The sequence below is a fragment of the Talpa occidentalis genome, unplaced genomic scaffold, assembly GCF_014898055.3.
Source record: "Talpa occidentalis isolate TD23 unplaced genomic scaffold, MPIMG_talOcc4v2.1, whole genome shotgun sequence".
Lineage (NCBI taxonomy): Eukaryota > Metazoa > Chordata > Mammalia > Eulipotyphla > Talpidae > Talpa > Talpa occidentalis.
In genome coordinates, this window is record NW_026555331.1 from 138,637,565 (window position 1) to 138,655,218 (window position 17,654).

The 17,654-nt window shown below is 46.0% G+C and overlaps 1 protein-coding gene across 3 annotated transcripts in view; it reads left to right on the plus strand.

Annotated features, from left to right (window-relative positions):
* Nucleotides 1-4,331: 4,331 nt before the first annotated feature.
* STRIP2 (striatin interacting protein 2) overlaps nt 4,332-17,654 on the plus strand; it is a 43,251-nt gene continuing 29,928 nt past the window's right edge. For all 3 annotated transcript variants that reach the window (XR_008550853.1, XR_008550854.1, XM_037513059.2), the window contains exons 1-9: nt 4,332-4,487; nt 7,447-7,516; nt 10,891-10,965; nt 11,993-12,127; nt 13,707-13,827; nt 14,573-14,641; nt 14,817-14,923; nt 15,651-15,778; nt 16,675-16,878. Coding sequence is in view for 1 of the 3 variants with exons in the window: in XM_037513059.2 (XP_037368956.1) it covers nt 4,359-4,487; nt 7,447-7,516; nt 10,891-10,965; nt 11,993-12,127; nt 13,707-13,827; nt 14,573-14,641; nt 14,817-14,923; nt 15,651-15,778; nt 16,675-16,878 (1,038 nt within the window). In the remaining 2 variants the exon portion in view is untranslated. The remainder of the gene's footprint in view (nt 4,488-7,446; nt 7,517-10,890; nt 10,966-11,992; nt 12,128-13,706; nt 13,828-14,572; nt 14,642-14,816; nt 14,924-15,650; nt 15,779-16,674; nt 16,879-17,654) is intronic.

Here is a 17,654-nt window from a genome sequence, read left to right on the forward strand (position 1 = left end):
AGCCTTACAATACCTGAGTTTTGGGATAAGGGGAAGTAGTAGAGTGAGTTTAAAAATAACTTGGGGCGGGGGGCCTCCCCGGTGGCGCAGCGGTTGAGCGCTGGGTTGCGAAGCTGCCGTGCAGCCTCTGCAGCGCCGGTTTTATCCCTGGCGGCCCCCCGGAGGAGGGTCCCCTCCCGCGCTTCTGACTGTACCCAGTGCTTGTATAAATAAATAAATAAATCTTAAAAAAAAATTTATTTAAAAAAATAAATAACTTGGGGGGCCTCCCTAGTGGCACAAAGGGTTAAGACGCAACCTATGAAGCTATCCCCAGCCACTGCAGCATGAGTCCAATCCCCGGCCAGGGAGCTACCCATATGGCACAGCAGACCTCTCCAAACTTGCCCTCTGCTTCCCTCAGCAGTGTATTTCAGTCGATCTGCCTGTTTTGTTCCCCACTCTGTCTCTGGTGACTCCTCTCATCCCCCTTACCTCTGGCCTGTAACCCAGTTCTTGTATGCATAAATAAATAAATCTTTAAAAAAATAAAAATAACTTGGCACTAGAGCCTTCTCTACAAGATAGACTGGCAGACCAGCCCCTAATTAGCTGCTTGATGTATTTATGGGTGCTTCTGTGGTCAGTGGTATTGATGACTGTAACTTCTTTGTTGACAAATGAGATGAAAGAAATAAGTGCCAATTCCATGGCCTGTAGTTTCAAAGTTTTCAATTAATCTGTGGTTTCTTGTTACTTCTTCCAGGAGACATTTCTTTATGACAAGTTCTGAAAGTCTAGGCCTAATGAGCAGACAGATGTCTGATCTTTACGATCTCCCATTCTGCTGGGGTGTTGGAAAGAATGGGTTACGGTCATGTTAAATCTCTGCAATCTCCATGGCACCAATTTTTAAAACCCCCTCTCTGGAAGTAAAGCCAGATGGAGCTCTAGGTTCAGCATTTGACTTTACACAGATGTCAGAAGGGACTTGAGAACTGTCCTCAATCTGACTCCCAACTGAAGAGCACTCTCCTCTTTGCTTCAGGGGTAGATTGGAAAAAGAACAAAGCCTCAAAATTGGCCAGTACCTTTCAGCTGCCCCCATTGGGAATACTGTATACCTCATTCATTATGTCCTGATGACTGACTAGGATAACAAAAGAGAATATACAATTCTGGGACTGTCAACCCTAGATCTCTGCTTGCTGAGGAGGAGAGAGATTGGGAAGAGGAAAGAATATTCATCCTTTTATTAAGAAACCCCAATAGGCTCTATTGTGGCAGGTTTACCACACTGAAGCAGTGATGAGGTAGGCGTGAGTTGTGAATTTTAAGGCAGAGTGTGAATCTTTTAAGAGTTTAACAAGTTATACCCTGAAAAAAAAAATTCTAAAATCAAATAGCTTGGGCCTTAAGCCAGGGACTTCCTTGGAAATCCTTGAAATTCATATCAATTCAAGTCTGTTAGACCAATGGATCTTAACTGCAGAAGACCTTGCCTTCCAGGGAACATTTTGCAACACGTGGAGACACTCAGTTGTCACAACTAGGGGGAGGGTACTGCTAGTATCTAGTGAGGAGAGGCCAGGGATTCTAGTGACCACCCCACAATGCACAGGACAGCCCCCCTCTCACACACAAGTTATTTTTCAGTAAGTAGCACAGAAAGCCTGTGTAAAACATTTATCAATGAGGTATAAAAATGAACAAAACCTGAGCCTGTTTTCAAGGAACTTATATCCAGAATGGGAGAAGCAGGGTGGGAATGGGAGCAGAAAGGGGAAATGGTGGTTACAGTAAGGAGATGCTAAGGACTAGGGAGAGAAAGAAACTCAGAAAATTCTAAGAAGTAGCCTGTGACTCTGCAGGAACCTCTCTTTTTTCTTTCTCCTATTCCTAATAAACCTGTCCTTTAAAAATGTAAAAAAAAAAGAAAAAGAAAACTCCAAAGAATGCTCACTCTTTCAACTGTCACCTGCTGACTAGTAAAGTGTGAGGGAGAGATAAGAGATAAAGGGACAGAGTTGACCCTAAGATACAGGAAGTGGGAGTGTTCCTTTGGGCCACTGGCTTTGGGGATATAATGAAAATAGAAGGATTTTGGATCCAAGCAGGCCTGACCCCAGCCTGAATGGATGAAGGAGAGTCAAAAGGAAGCCTTTCTGGAGGAGATGGTACTGACTAATAAAAATTATGGAAGAATAGAAGTTAGCCAAGAGAAGAGAAGTTTCTTGCAGAGAGAGACCAGGATATGCAAAGGTACTGAGACAAGACAGGAGTTGATAGCTTGGGTACTGCAAGGAGTAATTAATGTTGGTGAATCCAAGTTTTCTCAACAGTAATATTGTATTAATGAAAATAATGGTCAAAGAGGTAGGATATGTAGTATACCTTGTGACTGCAACGCCTGGAACAAATTGGCAGTTCAACAATCCCCTTACTTTTTACCCACTTGGTTCCACTCATTCCTCTTAGCCCGCTTGTTTGGGTCTATTACCAACCCAGACAGTTGCTTTGTTGTTTTTTTTTTTTTTTAATTTTTAAACAATATTTGCTTCCCTCCACCCCCTAAGATTGAGTCCTCATAGAATTTCCTCCCCCAAGGCACCTGTGCACCATCATGGATCCCCTGTGCTCCTCCCTCCCTCCCTCTGATCCCTCTTCTTCCTGCTCCCCTGCAGGATGTCTCTGATTTATAATTGTCTGTTTTTGCTTTGTTGTGTTTTGTACTGTTATTTTTTTACACTGATCCAGTTTATTTTTATTTATTTATATTAAACATTTTTATTTTCTTACATCGTTCATTTTTGCACAATATTTGATTTCTCCCCATAAATCTCCAACCACCACATCACCGGTGAACTGTCACCATAGTCCCTCCTGTTCATCCCTCCCCTGTTTTAACCCCTCTCCCGACCCCTCCCCTGCTCTAAGCCTCAGATTTACAGTTTGCCTACAAGTTTTGTCTTTCTTTTTTTTTGACCCTTTGTTCAGTTTTCCTATATTCCACCTATAAGTGGACCACCGGATTTATTTCTTTTTCCTTCCAACCCAGACAGTTTAAATACTTACTGGAGATCAATTCCCAAGCGGACAGACTACACAGCCTCAATTGCTGCAGGTAACTCAGCCTTCAGGAAGGGTCCTAGAGGAACAGAGAGATTGGAACAGGGTGGTCCCCAGGAAAGGGGGAGGTTCCCTGCCCCACCCAAGAGAGGGTGGAGCTGGGCAGGGAGAGGAGAAGCTACAGAAGAGACTGAGGAAGGAAGCAGGATGGAGCCAGAAGGAGACCTGGGGGAGGCACATGGAGCCTAGAGACACGTAAAAAAACTGCGCTTGTCTTTTGGTCGTGGACTAGGTGATACATGTGGGTGAGACCCGTGGGGAGGTGACCATGGCAGCTTTTATCTTGATGTTAATTGGGGCCTTGCTCTGGGCCAATCCCATTTGGATGGACTTTTACCCACGAGGGGACGGGTAACTTTGGGTGCTTCATTTAGAAACTAGATTCTTTGCCTTTCCTGTATTGTTTCCTAGTTTTATTAAAGTTCCTTCCCATTAAAGTCTCATATGTTTTGTGTTGATGCGGCGGATGGCAGAACCCATTGAGAACAGGCAGGTTTGCGGGGTTTGGGCTGCCCCTCTCCCTGTCCTATAACAAAAGCACTGGGGGGCAGACGGAGGGGCTTGCTCTCTAGCCAACATTTGCATTCCTGGCTCCCACCGGGAAGCTGCCCCACTTCGGCAGAGAAAGGCAGATGCCCAGAAGCCCTGAAGGACACCAGCAATTTCAGAGAAGGAAACCCCCCCACGCCGCCGGGAGGGATGGGTTCTCTTCACAAATCCCAGCTTCCAGAGAGGGGCAGGCCCTCGTTTCCTGCGGTGTCCCTGGCCAGCGCGTCCCTCCGGGCGGCGGAGCGGGACTTGGGGGACCGAGGTCTGCGGTAACGGGGGAACCAACACTGCAGTGGAGAGGGGGGCGGGGACTAGACTCCCGAAAAGGTCGCTGCTTGGGAGGGGGTGAGCGCTGAGGGACCCCGAGTGGGAAGCTAAGAGAGAACCCTTCTGAATTCAAGACCCGAAATTCGGAAGGTGAAGTCGGGAGCCCACAACCCCGAGACGCCGGCTCCCCGAGGCGCCGCAGGACTCGAGAAAATAAAAGCGAAAAAAAAAAAAAAAATCCCTGAATGAGCCCCCACCTCCTGCAAGTCCCGCCCGAGCGATGGAACAGCCAATCGGGAGGCGGGGCGGGGCTGCGGACAGAGAACCCAGCCAATAGCTGTGGAGGGGGCGGAGCCTGCTCCGGGCGCGCGGCGGCGGGGTCGCCCCGGGCAGAGAGCGCCGGGCGGCTGAGGGGAGCCGCGGACCCGAGCCGCATGGAGGACCCCGCGGCGCCCGGGGCGGGCAGCCCGCCGGCCAACGGCAACGGCAACGGTGGCGGCAAAGGGAAACCCGCGGCGCCCAAGGGCCGGGAGGCGTTCAGAAACCAGCGGCGGGAGTCGGAGGTGAGGCGCCCGGGGAGCCTCATTTGGGGCCGGGAGACCCCGGAGGGCGGGAAGCGGCGCCTGAGGGGATTCGGCCCCGACGCCCTCCCGGCTGCCGGGGTCCCTCAGCGCCCGGGCCGCCCCTCGGAGCTGGCGGGCTCTGCAGCGCGACTCTCAGCGGCGTCCGCGCGCGCGGGCCGGGGGGCGCCTCGCTGGCCTCCGCGGGCGGGGGGCGCGCGCACCAGCTTCTTTGCAAATATTTACCACACTTCAGCCCCTTGCAGGGGCGATTCGCGCATGCAGTTCCCAGGCGAGGACTCGGGCGCGGGAGGTTAAGAACCGGCCTGATGGGGGGACCCCAGAGCTCCGTCGCAATGAGGGGGTCCGCGGAGTCCGGGCAGCTGCCGCCCACCTCGGTGCGCCCGGAGCGCTGCGCCGCGGGGCTCTGCACCCCCCACCCCCACACACCTCCCGGGTCTGCAGGCCCTCCCGGGAGTGCCCTCGGCGGACCTCAGGACCCCACCTGTCAGGGTTACCGCGACACGCCTCGAGGCGGGCCGGACTGGAGCTGGGATTTGGGTGGGACGGCCCAGGACGCAGACCCACAAATGGGACTATGCTGGGTCTCGTCGTCTTCTGAAAAGAAGCCTTCATGCAGCCAGTTCCCATCAGCTAACCAAGAGCAGGATCGGATGTGAGTGACCACTCAGGAGAAGAGACCAGAAGACGCCAGCGGTGGAAGGGTCTGTACAGATCACCTGGTTTTAGCTGTTCCTTGTACAGAAATAAGGGACAGAAGTCAGTTGTCCAAGATCATGTCTCTGGCAGAGTGACCGAGAGCAGCCAGTTTTGAGGTCAGTTAAACCAGGTTTCGAATCCCAATCCTACCACTTACTGTGTGTCTTTGGCAAATTACCAGCTCCAGTTTCTTCATCTGTGAAATGAGGTTAACACTACCTACCCCAGCAGGTTGTGGTAAAGTCAAAATGAGATAATTGAATGTAAAATGTTTGGTTCAGGGCAGCCAGGGTGCATGGAATTGGTCAGTTCTTAGTGCTGGTGTTATCGTCCTCACGCGGCAGAACTAGAAGCCAGGTGTTAGGCATTCTGGTCCACAGTTTACTATTTGAATAGCATTTCAGTTTCCAAAGGGATTTTGTGTATGTTTCTCATCTGATGCCCACGAGTAGGAACGCAGCTCATTTTTTAAGAGAAAAGCAGAGATGAGACTGGCCTAAAGCCAGAGCACCTTTCAGAGGCCGAGGGCAGCCGCACTGCCTTGGCTCTATCAGGTCCTAGCCACCAAGTCATCTGCCTCCCTACCTCAGTATGAATCTGACCTTTGAAGGCACCCTGTGCGTCCTTCCCCCAAAGAGACATTGTTCTTGCTCAATTTTGAGGGGGGTGGTGCTGAGTCATTCATTAATTCAACAAGTCTTGAGTCCTTTCTATTGCTCAGCAGGGTTTTGGGTGCTAGGGTTCAGTGGTGAACAAGACAAGGTCTTTGCTCTGTGGAACTAACATTCTAGTAGGGGTCAAAGACAGACAATAACAAAACTCCTTCTGACATAGAAGACCCTTTCCTCACCTATTAAGTCTTTTCAGTAAAGGCTCTGGTAGCATTCTAGGTTTACAGATGAGTGCAGTATCCAGAGACTCAGCTTTCCCACAGCCCGGCAGTTTACCTCCGGATTGTCTGCGGCTGCACTTTTCATGCTTGGAGATGAACAACTGCAGCAAGCCTCTCTATCGGGGCTCATTGCCTGCCAAAAGGCTGCCTGAAAAGATTAGCTTTTCTTCACCTTCCACTGCAGCAGGAGAACTGCTTTTACCTGTCTGTACTCATCTCTCGCCACAATACCCAGGTGCCAGACTAGCCGACTCTCTGCTTTTCCTTTCCTCCCTCCTTTTGCTTTCCTGCAGAAGACAGTCCTCAAGGGAGATGAGGACTTCTCTCTAGGGCTTCTAGAGAATTACTGTTGGCCCTAGTCAAGAGAGCATCCTTGTACATCACTGTGTTTTTGGGTCATTATCTAAGTGGGGTTGATTAAATCATTGACTCTGTGATTGAGCTTAATCTCTAGTCTCCTCTTGGATTCAAGGCCAGCCCTTCTTTGAAACTCTAAGGGCTCACCTTGAGTCACCTCATTAGCATAAACTCAAGCATGGTTGACTGGGGCTCTTTATGAATAACAGACAATCCTATCACTTGTAATTCCAAAGGTTTTAGGAGTTCTGTTCCAGAACCCCAGGGCAAAGACCAAAATTATTTTTTTTTTGTACCACACTAAGGGTATAAAACTTGCTCAAGATTACATAATATGTGACAGAGCTGAAATTTAAAACTTCTTAAATCCTTTATATTAATATATACTGGTAGGAAATACCCCCCAAATGCTTAAAGAGGTTGGATTATAGTAAAAATATTGGGGGGGTATACATATAATATAATAAGAAATCTAGTTTTTGACAAACCATAGATCTGAGACATACAGCAGGGGGAGAGGAAGGAGCAGGTCAAAACAGGGGAGGGAAGAGCACAAGGCACTATAGTGAGAGCTCACAGGTGCTGTGCGGTGGAAGAATTATGGGAAATACACCCGAGGAGATAAATCAAGTACTGCACATAAATGAACATTAGAATCCAGTTTTCTTGGTTTTTGTCCATCTTGTTTTTCCTAGAAATCAGCAAGATGCTCTATGGCCAGTGTTTATGTAGCTCAGATATGGACACAGAGTGTAACTTTCATATTTGTCCACAATCTTGGTCCTTTACCCAGAGTTTCTTTTCTATGTAGGAATCTTCAGCTCCTCCCTGCCCTGATTTTGGGTTGGAAGAAGGTTCCTCTTGGATGAAAGGCCTAGATGGGAATCTCCCAGTTCCCTTTCCAGTCAAGCTTGGCTTCCAAGAGGGGAAAGATGAAATGAGGGTATAATGTCCTTTTGTCAATCCAATACCACAAATATTTCTTCATTACAGGGCTCTGTGGACTGCCCCACTCTGGAGTTTGAGTATGGAGATGCAGATGGGCATGCAGCAGAGTTGTCAGGTATGAAGGGGCCTGTGAGAGTGGAAATATGACCAGGAGAAGAGGGAAGTGGCCTATGATCTCCCCTGTTACCTTGTCTGTTCTCAGCAAGTGGCTATTGAACAAGGACTTTGTCCACATTCCCTCTTCTCTCCGTCCTCCAGTGGTAAATATCTTTATTTTCACATTTCTTTCTGTGACTTCTTCCTTGGCTATGGTGTTCTCCTTTTCATTCTATCACTCTTTTTTCTTCTTCTTCCTTCACAAATCTGTTTTCTCTCCTCCCCATTTCTCTTGTCTTTCTCTTGCCATATTCACCTATATTTTTGAATATACCCTTCTTGATGCCACCCTTTCCCTCTCCATCCTATTCCATCTCTTTCCTTTTCTCTTCTGCCCCTATCATTCTCCCTTCCCTTACATCTGCCCCTTATTAAAATCTTAGCAATTTGTAAAAACTATAAGTAAAAACTATACACAACTGGTCAGCTCAGCAAGACTGCACATGTTACCTACATCCGTCATAATGGAACTCTGCTAGGTTGTTTCTGAGCTAGGATTAAAGGATCCCATTCCTTCAGGGCTGGACTGCCTTTCTTTGGCTTTGTAGTTTAGGCTTAATGTGATCTCCTCACATAAGGGCTTCCATGTTACACGTGCTATGAATGCCAGTTATTAATAAGTGTGCTTTTGGTGGGGATGGGGTGAACATTAAATATTCTGTCACATGGCAGCAGCACTTTGAGACATGCTTTTTCAGAGAAAAATGTTCTTAAAGAAGTTCTTGTGAATAAGCACAGGGAATAAATTTCATGATGAGTGACAGAAATAGAGAGCTAAGCTTAATAACCATCAAAGAATTTGAATCAGAATGTGGATGTGAGTGGATCTCTAAAGGGAGAATGAGAGAGTGAGAGGATGAACAACTCAATAGAGATCTGGTCAAAGAATATGAATAGGAATTCATATGGTCATGGAAGACCATATGGTCACTAAATATTTGAAAAGATGTTCAACTATACTATTAAAAGGGAAAAAGCAAATCAAAATAATGATGTAATATTTTACATTCCTCAGATTTCAAAACTTAAAAGCCGGGGCGAGGGCACAGAGAAATGAGTACTTTTATGTACCACTAAGCATGAGAGAGCAGAATATAAAATTGGAAAGCAGTTTAGTTATAGCTAGCAAAGTTAAGGATGTACATGTATTATAACCAGGAATTCCACTAGATGCACACACTATAGAGACGCTCAGGCATAAGAAAACATATATAAGGATGTTTATTGTGAAAAATTGAAAATAATTAAGTAGAAGAGAGAATGGATAAACTATAGTAATATACTAGGCTACTGTTTAACCACTAAAATAATGAGTTAATATGAGTGTGCTTCAGTATCAATGAATGTTAAGAACATAACATTGGGGGAAAGAAGTAGTGACAAAATAACTTACACAACATGATACTGCTTAGACAAAAACTTTAAAAACATGATATATGTTGTATATAGGCATATACATATGTAGTGAAACCCACTCACCAATTTTATTATGGTGGTTACTCTAGAGAGAGAAATAAGATAGATTGGGGAGAAGGAAATCCTAAATGTCTGAAGCAAATATGACAAATGTTAATATTTAATCTGAGTAAAAGATATATACTATATGTATTCTATACTTACCTATATATGAAAATTTGTAATCTAAATTTTAAAAATGAAAATGAAAAGTTCATAAGAGCCTTGCTCCCTTCTCTAACTGGGTTTGCACTCACTCTTTAAAAATACATATCTACATTACTCACTAATGACTGAAGAATTTAAGATTTAGAGATGGAGTTTGCTTCTGGTTATTCCAGGATTCTAGAACTTAGGACTCAAAAGCCCTTACTCCCAGACAAGGTGTTTTCCAAGTATTAGACAGCTGGCTGGAACATAAGTGAATTTCTCTTTTTGTGAATTATCTGTGACCTAGTTAAATTTCTAGTAAGGGTCTCAGTTGAGGGACAGATTTTGAGGAAATCTGTCCTATCACATATTGACTTCCTTTTTTTTTTTTTAAGATTTATTTATTTTTATACAAGAACCAGGGTACAGGCCAGATGTGTGGGAGGGTGAGAGGATTCACCAGAGACAGAGTAGGGAACAGAACAGGCAGACTGACGAATACACTACTGAGGGGAGCAGCAGGCGAGACAGGAGAGGTCTGCTTCGCCATGTGGGATTCTCGCCGGCCGGCCGGGATCAAACCCATGCTGCAGAGGCTGCGGACAGCTTCACAGTGCAGCGCTCAACCGCCTGCGCCACCAGGGAGACTACAGATATTGACTTCATAAAATTAATTGTTCCTCCTCTGTAACTTGAGAGTATTTGTATAAAGATGTGCGCGTGTGTGTTTGAGAGGGGGAGAGAGAGAGTATTTTTATTACAAGTTCTCTGCATTTTGAATTGAGAGGCTATTGTGAAGTTAGATTTTTCTGGGCACAAATAGTCCTTTGGCAACCATGGCTGGTTTGATGCTGCCTCTCTCCAGGTGGCTGAGGGCAAGAACCTAAACTTCTATACCTTTCGAGGAAACTAAACAGAGAAAGAATGAACTGACTCCAACCCTAAGGAGCCATCTAATACATACTCTCCAGCCCTTACCCTGGTTCTGAATAGCACAGGATCCTGCCTCTAAATTTCAGGAGGGTCTCCCTGGTGGCCTAGGGGTTGTCTCAGCACTACCACCTTGAGGGCCCACCATGACTAACCTATGGCCTGAATTTGATCCCCAATTCCTGGCCAGGTAGCTGACTCACACATGGCGCAGCAGACCTCTCCTGTCTCACCCACTGCTCCCCTCAGCAGTGTATTTCAGTTGATCTGCCTGTTCTGCTCCCCACTCTGTCTCTGGTGAATCCTCTCATCCCCCCATCTCTGGTCTACACCCCAGTTCTTCTATACAAAAATAAATAAAATCTTAAAAAATCAAATAAATGTTGAAAATGTACATTAAAAAAGATTTCAGGAGATGTGTTTTCTTCCTCTTCCCTAGAGACAGTGTAGTTGACTTGGGTTGACAAGCAGAGTGGCTTGTAGTCCTAAGAAACAGGAGTGATGATGGCATTAAGCCCTTTTTGCTCCAGCTATCCTCTTGGCCCTGACCAAATGTTAAGGGCCGCCTTCTCTGCTATAGCAGCCAGCTGGCAGGAGGAGGACAGGTTTGATGGTTTAATCACCCAGGGACACAAGTGGCTATTTTTAACTGCTCCAAAGGGAGAAAGCTGGCTCTGGATAGAGTTGGACACAGGAATGTGTTGGAAGCTTTAGCTCCTTCATGCCACCCTCTTTACCCCAGGCCTCTCTGTAAGGGTCTGCTGAATGTTTATGACTATTCTATCTTTCCTTCCACAGAATTGTATAGCTACACTGAGAACCTGGAATTTACCACTAATAGAAGGTGCTTTGAGGAAGATTTCAAGACTCAAGGTGATCCCAGATCTTGACTCACAGAGACCTTTTTCCTTCCATGATAACGCAGCCTGATCTAGAAAAAAATCTAAAACATTGTATGATCTTTCTTCACTGTCTCCATAACCATATGGCTTTTCCACCCTTTCTTACATATGGGATACAGAGTTTCCTAGATCTCCAGTGGAGAGGCTTTGGAGTAGAAGCAAGAGAAGCCTGAATTGAGTCCCATTCCCTGATATAAAGCACCAAGAGAGCAAAGGGATGGGAGGTGGGGCTGGGCTGGTGACCTACAGCGTAATAGATCCCTGTGCCTAGTCAAGCCCTTGACTTAATATTCAAGCCCTGCCTCCAGCTCTGCCTTACTCCCAGTAGCATCTAATAATTTCATGTACCCAATTGTGACACTCTTGAACCTACTTTTCCTTGCTTGGTTAGTGATAATTCCATTTTCAACTCAACAAATGTGTGGTGAGCACCTGTTTTGTGCCAAAGATTCAGGAAGCAGGGGTGAAGGTAGATTTACAGTATCTTCAAAGAGACAATAAACCAGTAGCAGGGGGGAGATGTATATATACATCATAAAACTAGCTAAGGTCAAGAGGAAAATAGCAGTTGTCATAAGAGAAGCAAAAAACATCTTAGTGGAAAAAAAAAATCTCAGGGGACACGGAGCTTCTGACCAGAGCTTTAGTGGGAAAGAGATGGTTTTGAATTGCGCCTATAAGATTGGAAAAGAGGTGATTTGGGACCTATAAGAAGGAGTAGGAATTGGGTATGTAGGGAAGTGGAACCATTTGAGAAGGAGAAGAAGATCGTATAAGCTGGATGTGGAAGACAGAAAAGATGTGGAAGAAGATGGGGTTGCAGAGTGGGTTCAGGCAAGAACATTTGGGTCCTTTGACCAGCACTTAATCTTTCTTAGTTAAATAAGGAAAGCTTAGAAGAGAAGAATTTGTTGAAGTTGAGATATGAGATAGACATATTATCAGGAACCTTTAGAGGAAGGGCTTGACATCAGATGTATGTGATGTTCTGTCCACAGTGCAAGGCAAGGAGTGGCTGGAATTGGAAGAAGATTCCCAAAAAGCCTATGTAATGGGACTCCTGGACCGGCTAGAGGTGATCAGTAGGGAGCAGCGACTGAAGATAGCCAGGGCTGTTCTCTACCTGGCTCAAGGTGAGGTAACTTGGAATTTAGGGAAAGAAATGGTCCTAGCATGAGGCAAGCCATCATGGGAAAATAAAGTTGCTGCTTCTCAAGGACAGAACTTAAATCATGTGATAACAATAATTTGGTGTTTGTAAAGAAGATGACTAGATGGTGATCACTTGGGATAGCTTTATCTTAGCAGGCATGCCAGGATTCTTTTTTTTTTTCCTCAAAGATTTATTTTTTCATTTATTTATACAAGCACTGGGTACAGTCAGAAGCGTGGGAGGGTGAGAAAATTCACCAGAGCCAGAGTGGGGAACTGAACAGGCAGACTGACGAAGTACACTGCTGCGGGGAGCAGCGGGTATGGCAGGAGAGGTCTGTGTGCCATGTGGGACCCTCGCTGGCGATCGAACCGGCGCTGCAGAGGCTGCGGGCAGCCTCGCAACCCAGTGCTCAACCACTGCGCCACCGGGGAGGCCCCATGCCAGGATTCTTATAGGTTTTTTTGCCCTTGACCTGAACTGTAATCACATGTGGAGAAGAGCAAGAAAGACAATGTACCCAGAGCTGACAGTTACCACCAGCTGAGCAAGGAGGCTTTTTTTTTTTTTAATCAGCTGTGGACTGGCCCCAACACTGAGGCCACAGACACACACCTTTATGGATCCTCTACTTTGTTCCTCATTGGTATTTAGTAGGTTCAAGCCAGCATGGCAGCAGTAGTGGATGCTGTGAGTAATTTGGGGGTGATTAGATCTCAATGAGGTTAATTAGGGAAATCATCCCAAAACAGACTTATTGGCCAGATGTTAGAGAAATGAGATGGGTTAGCTGGTATAGTGAAAATAAGCCCTGAAATCATAAATAAGGAACTGTTAGCCAAAGGAACTAGCTGGGAGCTAAAAAAAAAAAAAAAAAAACTATAAAAGAAAAAAATCATAGAGGAAAGAGGGTAGACATTGAGTGAATGGAAGACTGTCGCAACCAAGGCAGTGCTCACCCATCTCTCTTGGGTCTGATGCTATAGCCAACTTCCAGCTTCCAATACCGTCTTTTCACCAGTGGGCTTTCTCAGCAGCTCACCTAGGCTTTCTCAGGAAGGGTTAGAGAACTCTCCTAGCCCAGCAACACTCTTCACTGAGACCGATGGGAGTTAGTAGATGAATAGTCTAGCTACCTCACCTCTCTTGGGTGGTATAATTCTGACTTGTATTTTATATTGTTTCCCAGAACTTCCTTCTACCTAAAATTAAGCTCTAGCTGCCTTCTCTTCCCTATCACATTTTCCTACTACTCCACTCGTGGTTCCTGGTATCACCTCTTAAATAAACTACTCGCACTTTAATACTTATCTCTAGATCTGTTTCTCAGGGAACTCAAAAATAAAGATAGGCCATTGATCAACACATTGGACCTACTTTGGAGACTGCCTCTCTTCTCCCCTGACTCATCCTTGGAAGTTCTAGGGGGACCCTTAACCTAACTTCATCAGTCTCATTGTTCAGCATGATGGGAGATAGTCTTAAGATCGTGGGGCAGCGTGGAAAGAACTGGGATGTCCTCTTATCCTAAGCCCCCATGGCACTGTCTGGTCCTTTAGGCACTTTTGGAGAATGTGATTCAGAGGTCGATGTGCTACACTGGTCCAGGTACAACTGCTTCCTGCTCTATCAGATGGGGACCTTCTCAGCCTTCCTGGAGCTCCTCCACATGGAAATCGAGTGAGAAACCTTAGGGGAGGGCTGACCTAGACAATCACCTTCCTTGAAGGGTGTCTCATGTTCTATGCTGGTTCCCTCACTATGGAGACCTGCGGTGAGCTGGGTCTCCCATACCTCAATCCAGAACTCACAGATAGTCCCTTCCCAGCTGGCCATCCTCTCTGATATTCTGTCATCTTCCCTGAGGTTGGGCTCATCAGCAGCATCTGTTCCATTTACAGCTTTAATTCTGGGCTTCAGGGCCCTAACCTGGAGGTGGGGGGGTTCCCTTTTTATTCAAAACACCTTCTCAGCTTAGCCTAACTCTGATATCTGTGATAGAAACTATTCTACCTGAGACCATGACCCAAGAGGCAAAGGAACAATTCTTGTCTCTGCTCAGTTCTTTCCTTCATGATTATAGCCATAAAGGTTGCCTTCTCTGCTGCTTATTATTTCATCTCATATCTATCACCCAGGATAGGATAAATCTATTATTCATCAAGTTTTGATTAGCACCTATTTTGTATCCAGCACAGCACTGGGCATAATGGTGTTATACAAGGAGTCGATACCACACACCCTGCCTTTGCTCACCTTCACCACAGACAAGGGTTGGCTGGGGTGGCGAAGGAATTCTATAGACTCTTTTATCTTAGACTAATTTCTTACCAGGAAATGGCAGGTACTCATGTTTGTGTTTGATGAACAGTAACACAGGGAGTAAGGATCCTTATGGGTTCCCATCTTTCCCTTCTCATGGCAGCAACAGCCAGGCTTGTAGCAGTGCCCTTCGGAAGCCAGCCATCTCTATTGCCGACAGCACAGAACTCCGGTGAGTGGAGCTGGCCAAGGGATTGGACTGGGTTGTTCCCCTATATCCAGGACACATCCAGACCACTAGAAGTTGCCAATTTCACTGGGTTGGGCTCCCACAGATATCCCTAAGGTCTCTGACTACAGACTGGTAACTGCCTTGGAAATCTCATATGATGCTTCTATAATTCCAGGGTGCTGCTGAGTGTCATGTACCTCATGGTAGAAAATATCCGCCTGGAGCGAGAGACAGACTCCTGCGGGTGGAGAACAGCTCGGGAGACCTTCCGCACTGAATTAAGTAAGAAATGACACTTGAGGAAAGGTGAAAATGGAGTGCTGATGGTGAGGGGAAGCATAGCATCTGCCTAGGAGAGACAGACAGACCCCCCTCCTACCCCCCTATTTTTGTTATAATTCACATCCTTTCTTGTAGGACAGAGATACCAGGTGGCAGACATGAGGACCTGGCCTAATTATCCCCTGTGTCTATGAGCCAGCACCATGCATATATCATTCATAGGTCTTTTCTATGCATTTATTTCCGTGGTTATAAAAGAGGGTAGCCAGACCTCCTCCGTTCCATCAGGAATTGCACTTGAAAAAATGAGCGTTTAATCCTGGAAAATCAAAAGCTGTTTAAGTGTAAGTTGGTATTACCATCGGACAGGAATTTTAAAAATCTAGTCATTGCTGTGCACAAGTGAGGTATGATCAACAAAATGCATTAGGCCCTTCAGCCAAAAAAAGCATAATTTTAATTACTGTTGCTTCCAGTTTGGCATCTACTCCCATGCTTTGAGGGCTCCATTTACCTCCATGGCCTCCCTTCCTTCTCTTGAGGGGCTTTCCTTGGGGGGGGGGGCAGGGGAGAGTCTCTAGACCTCCTTCTCTAGGGCCAAATACTAGAATTCTACTCAAAAGGAGGTAAATATCTTCCTCAGTGTGTTCAGAATCAGGATAACAGGGTTAGAATTTCACTGACCTCACCCTCACTCACTCTCTCGCGTGCTTCTCCATAATTCCAGGCTTCTCCATGCATAATGAGGAGCCTTTTGCCCTTCTGCTTTTCTCCATGGTTACCAAGTTCTGCAGTGGCCTAGCCCCCCACTTCCCCATAAAGAAGGTCCTGCTTCTGCTCTGGAAGGTGGTCATGGTGAGTGGCTGATTCTCCCCACTCCTATCCCATCAGATCAGCGGTGCCCTCTGCCACTTCAGTTTCTTCTAGTGTGATTCCAGGAGGTTGGAAGTAGGCAGAATAGGGTGTGTGTTAACCGATGAAGGGGCAACAAGGCTGTCCTAGAGAAATCAGATGTTCTGTGTCGGAGCAAGTTTCTGTGTTGGATTACCTGTTTCTCATGAGAATTTCCAGTCATAAGTTGGGATATCATTGAACCTATCCCTTGACAGAGCTGGTGTTTTGCAGAAAGGACACTGACTGAAAGTTGAGAGATCTGACCTCTGCTGATAGGTATTTGGGCAGTCTCTTTGCCTCAGTCTCTCTAACTGTTATAAAATGTGGGAATTAGTGCCTACCCTCCACCTAGATAAATAATTTGCTTTGAAAAAATGAAGTCCTTACAGATGTGTGGTCGCAGCTTTGTTACTGATTATTCATCCTGATCCTTTATCTCTGGCTCCCACCCCACTACTTTTTGAACAAATGCCCTCTCGGGCAGAGCTCCTAAGGGGAGCCGCCTCTAACTGGGGGAAAAAAATTGAGTGACTGGGGGTTTATTGTGTCTGATGTGCTACTAGAGGGAGATATAGTTTCCTGTTTTTTTCAGTGAAGGTTCCCAGGAGTTTCCTAATTCCTAGTGTTGTTTCCAACTCTGGGTCAGCAAATAATACTTTATCTTGGCCCCTGAGTGCCACAGATTAGGGATAATACCACATTTGCTCCTTCCTGTCTTATTACTTCCTAATTAAGAAGTGGGCCAAGGAGAGTGGGGGTTGTGGCTCTTCCTTTCTCCATCTATGTTTCCCTGACCTTGCTCCCTCTGACTTCCCTCCCTTCCTCTCTTTTCTGCCGTTCTCCTGTTTACCCCTCAGTTTACCCTCGGTGGATTTGAGCATCTGCAGGCTCTCAAAGTGAAGAAGCGGGCAGAATTGGGCCTGCCTCCTCTGGCTGAGGACAGCATCCAGGTGGTGAAGAGCATGCGTGCTGCCTCCCCACCCTCTTACACTCTTGACCTGGGGGAGTCTCAGCTGGCACCACCACCTTCCAAGCTACGAGGCCGCCGTGGTTCTCGAAGGGTATGGATTAAAACACAGTGGTGTTTCGACATGGCTAACAAAAAATCAAGGTTCTAATCTACTGAAGATGTGTTAGAAAGGGCACTATACAACCCAGCTCATAGTGCCCCTAGTTGACTCTGTGACCAATCTGGAACTTTGGAGTCTGTACTTTGACCTCTGTTCGCCAACCCTAACAGGCTCCTGGGCTGTCATGATATGACATTGTGATAACATATCATGGATCCATGTCTTGCTACAAGGTCATAGACTTTCAGTGGCTGAAGTTCCTTAGCATCCTGAGCACTAGTTCAGGTATAATTATGGGGATAGGGACCTAGAGCACCTGAATAGGGCTCCCAGAAACTCTGTGTACCTAGAATGAATCATTTTATTATTTTCTTGGCAGCAACAAAGTTTACTCTTAGTCATCCATGCTCTTGTATGATCCTAGAATCAGAGACTTATATTTACAAGGTGACTGGTTAAGGTTCTAGGTATAGCCTGCATCCCTGCAAAAGCCAGAATGATGAGTCACACTGAGACCTGACCATGGTCCCATAAACTCACATGCCTCATCTACTTGAGTTCAACTAAGATGACAGGGCCAGATAGTCAACTCACTAATCTACATTATCTGCAATGTGATTTTTTTTAACTTTTTATAAAGTAGTGCTTACTCATTGTAGACAATTTGGAACAAATACAAAAATGTGAAGAAGGGAGAAAAAAAAATCACCCACCAGTTTTAACAACCAGAGGCAGTCACTGTTAACTTTTTGGCCTATTTCTGTCCA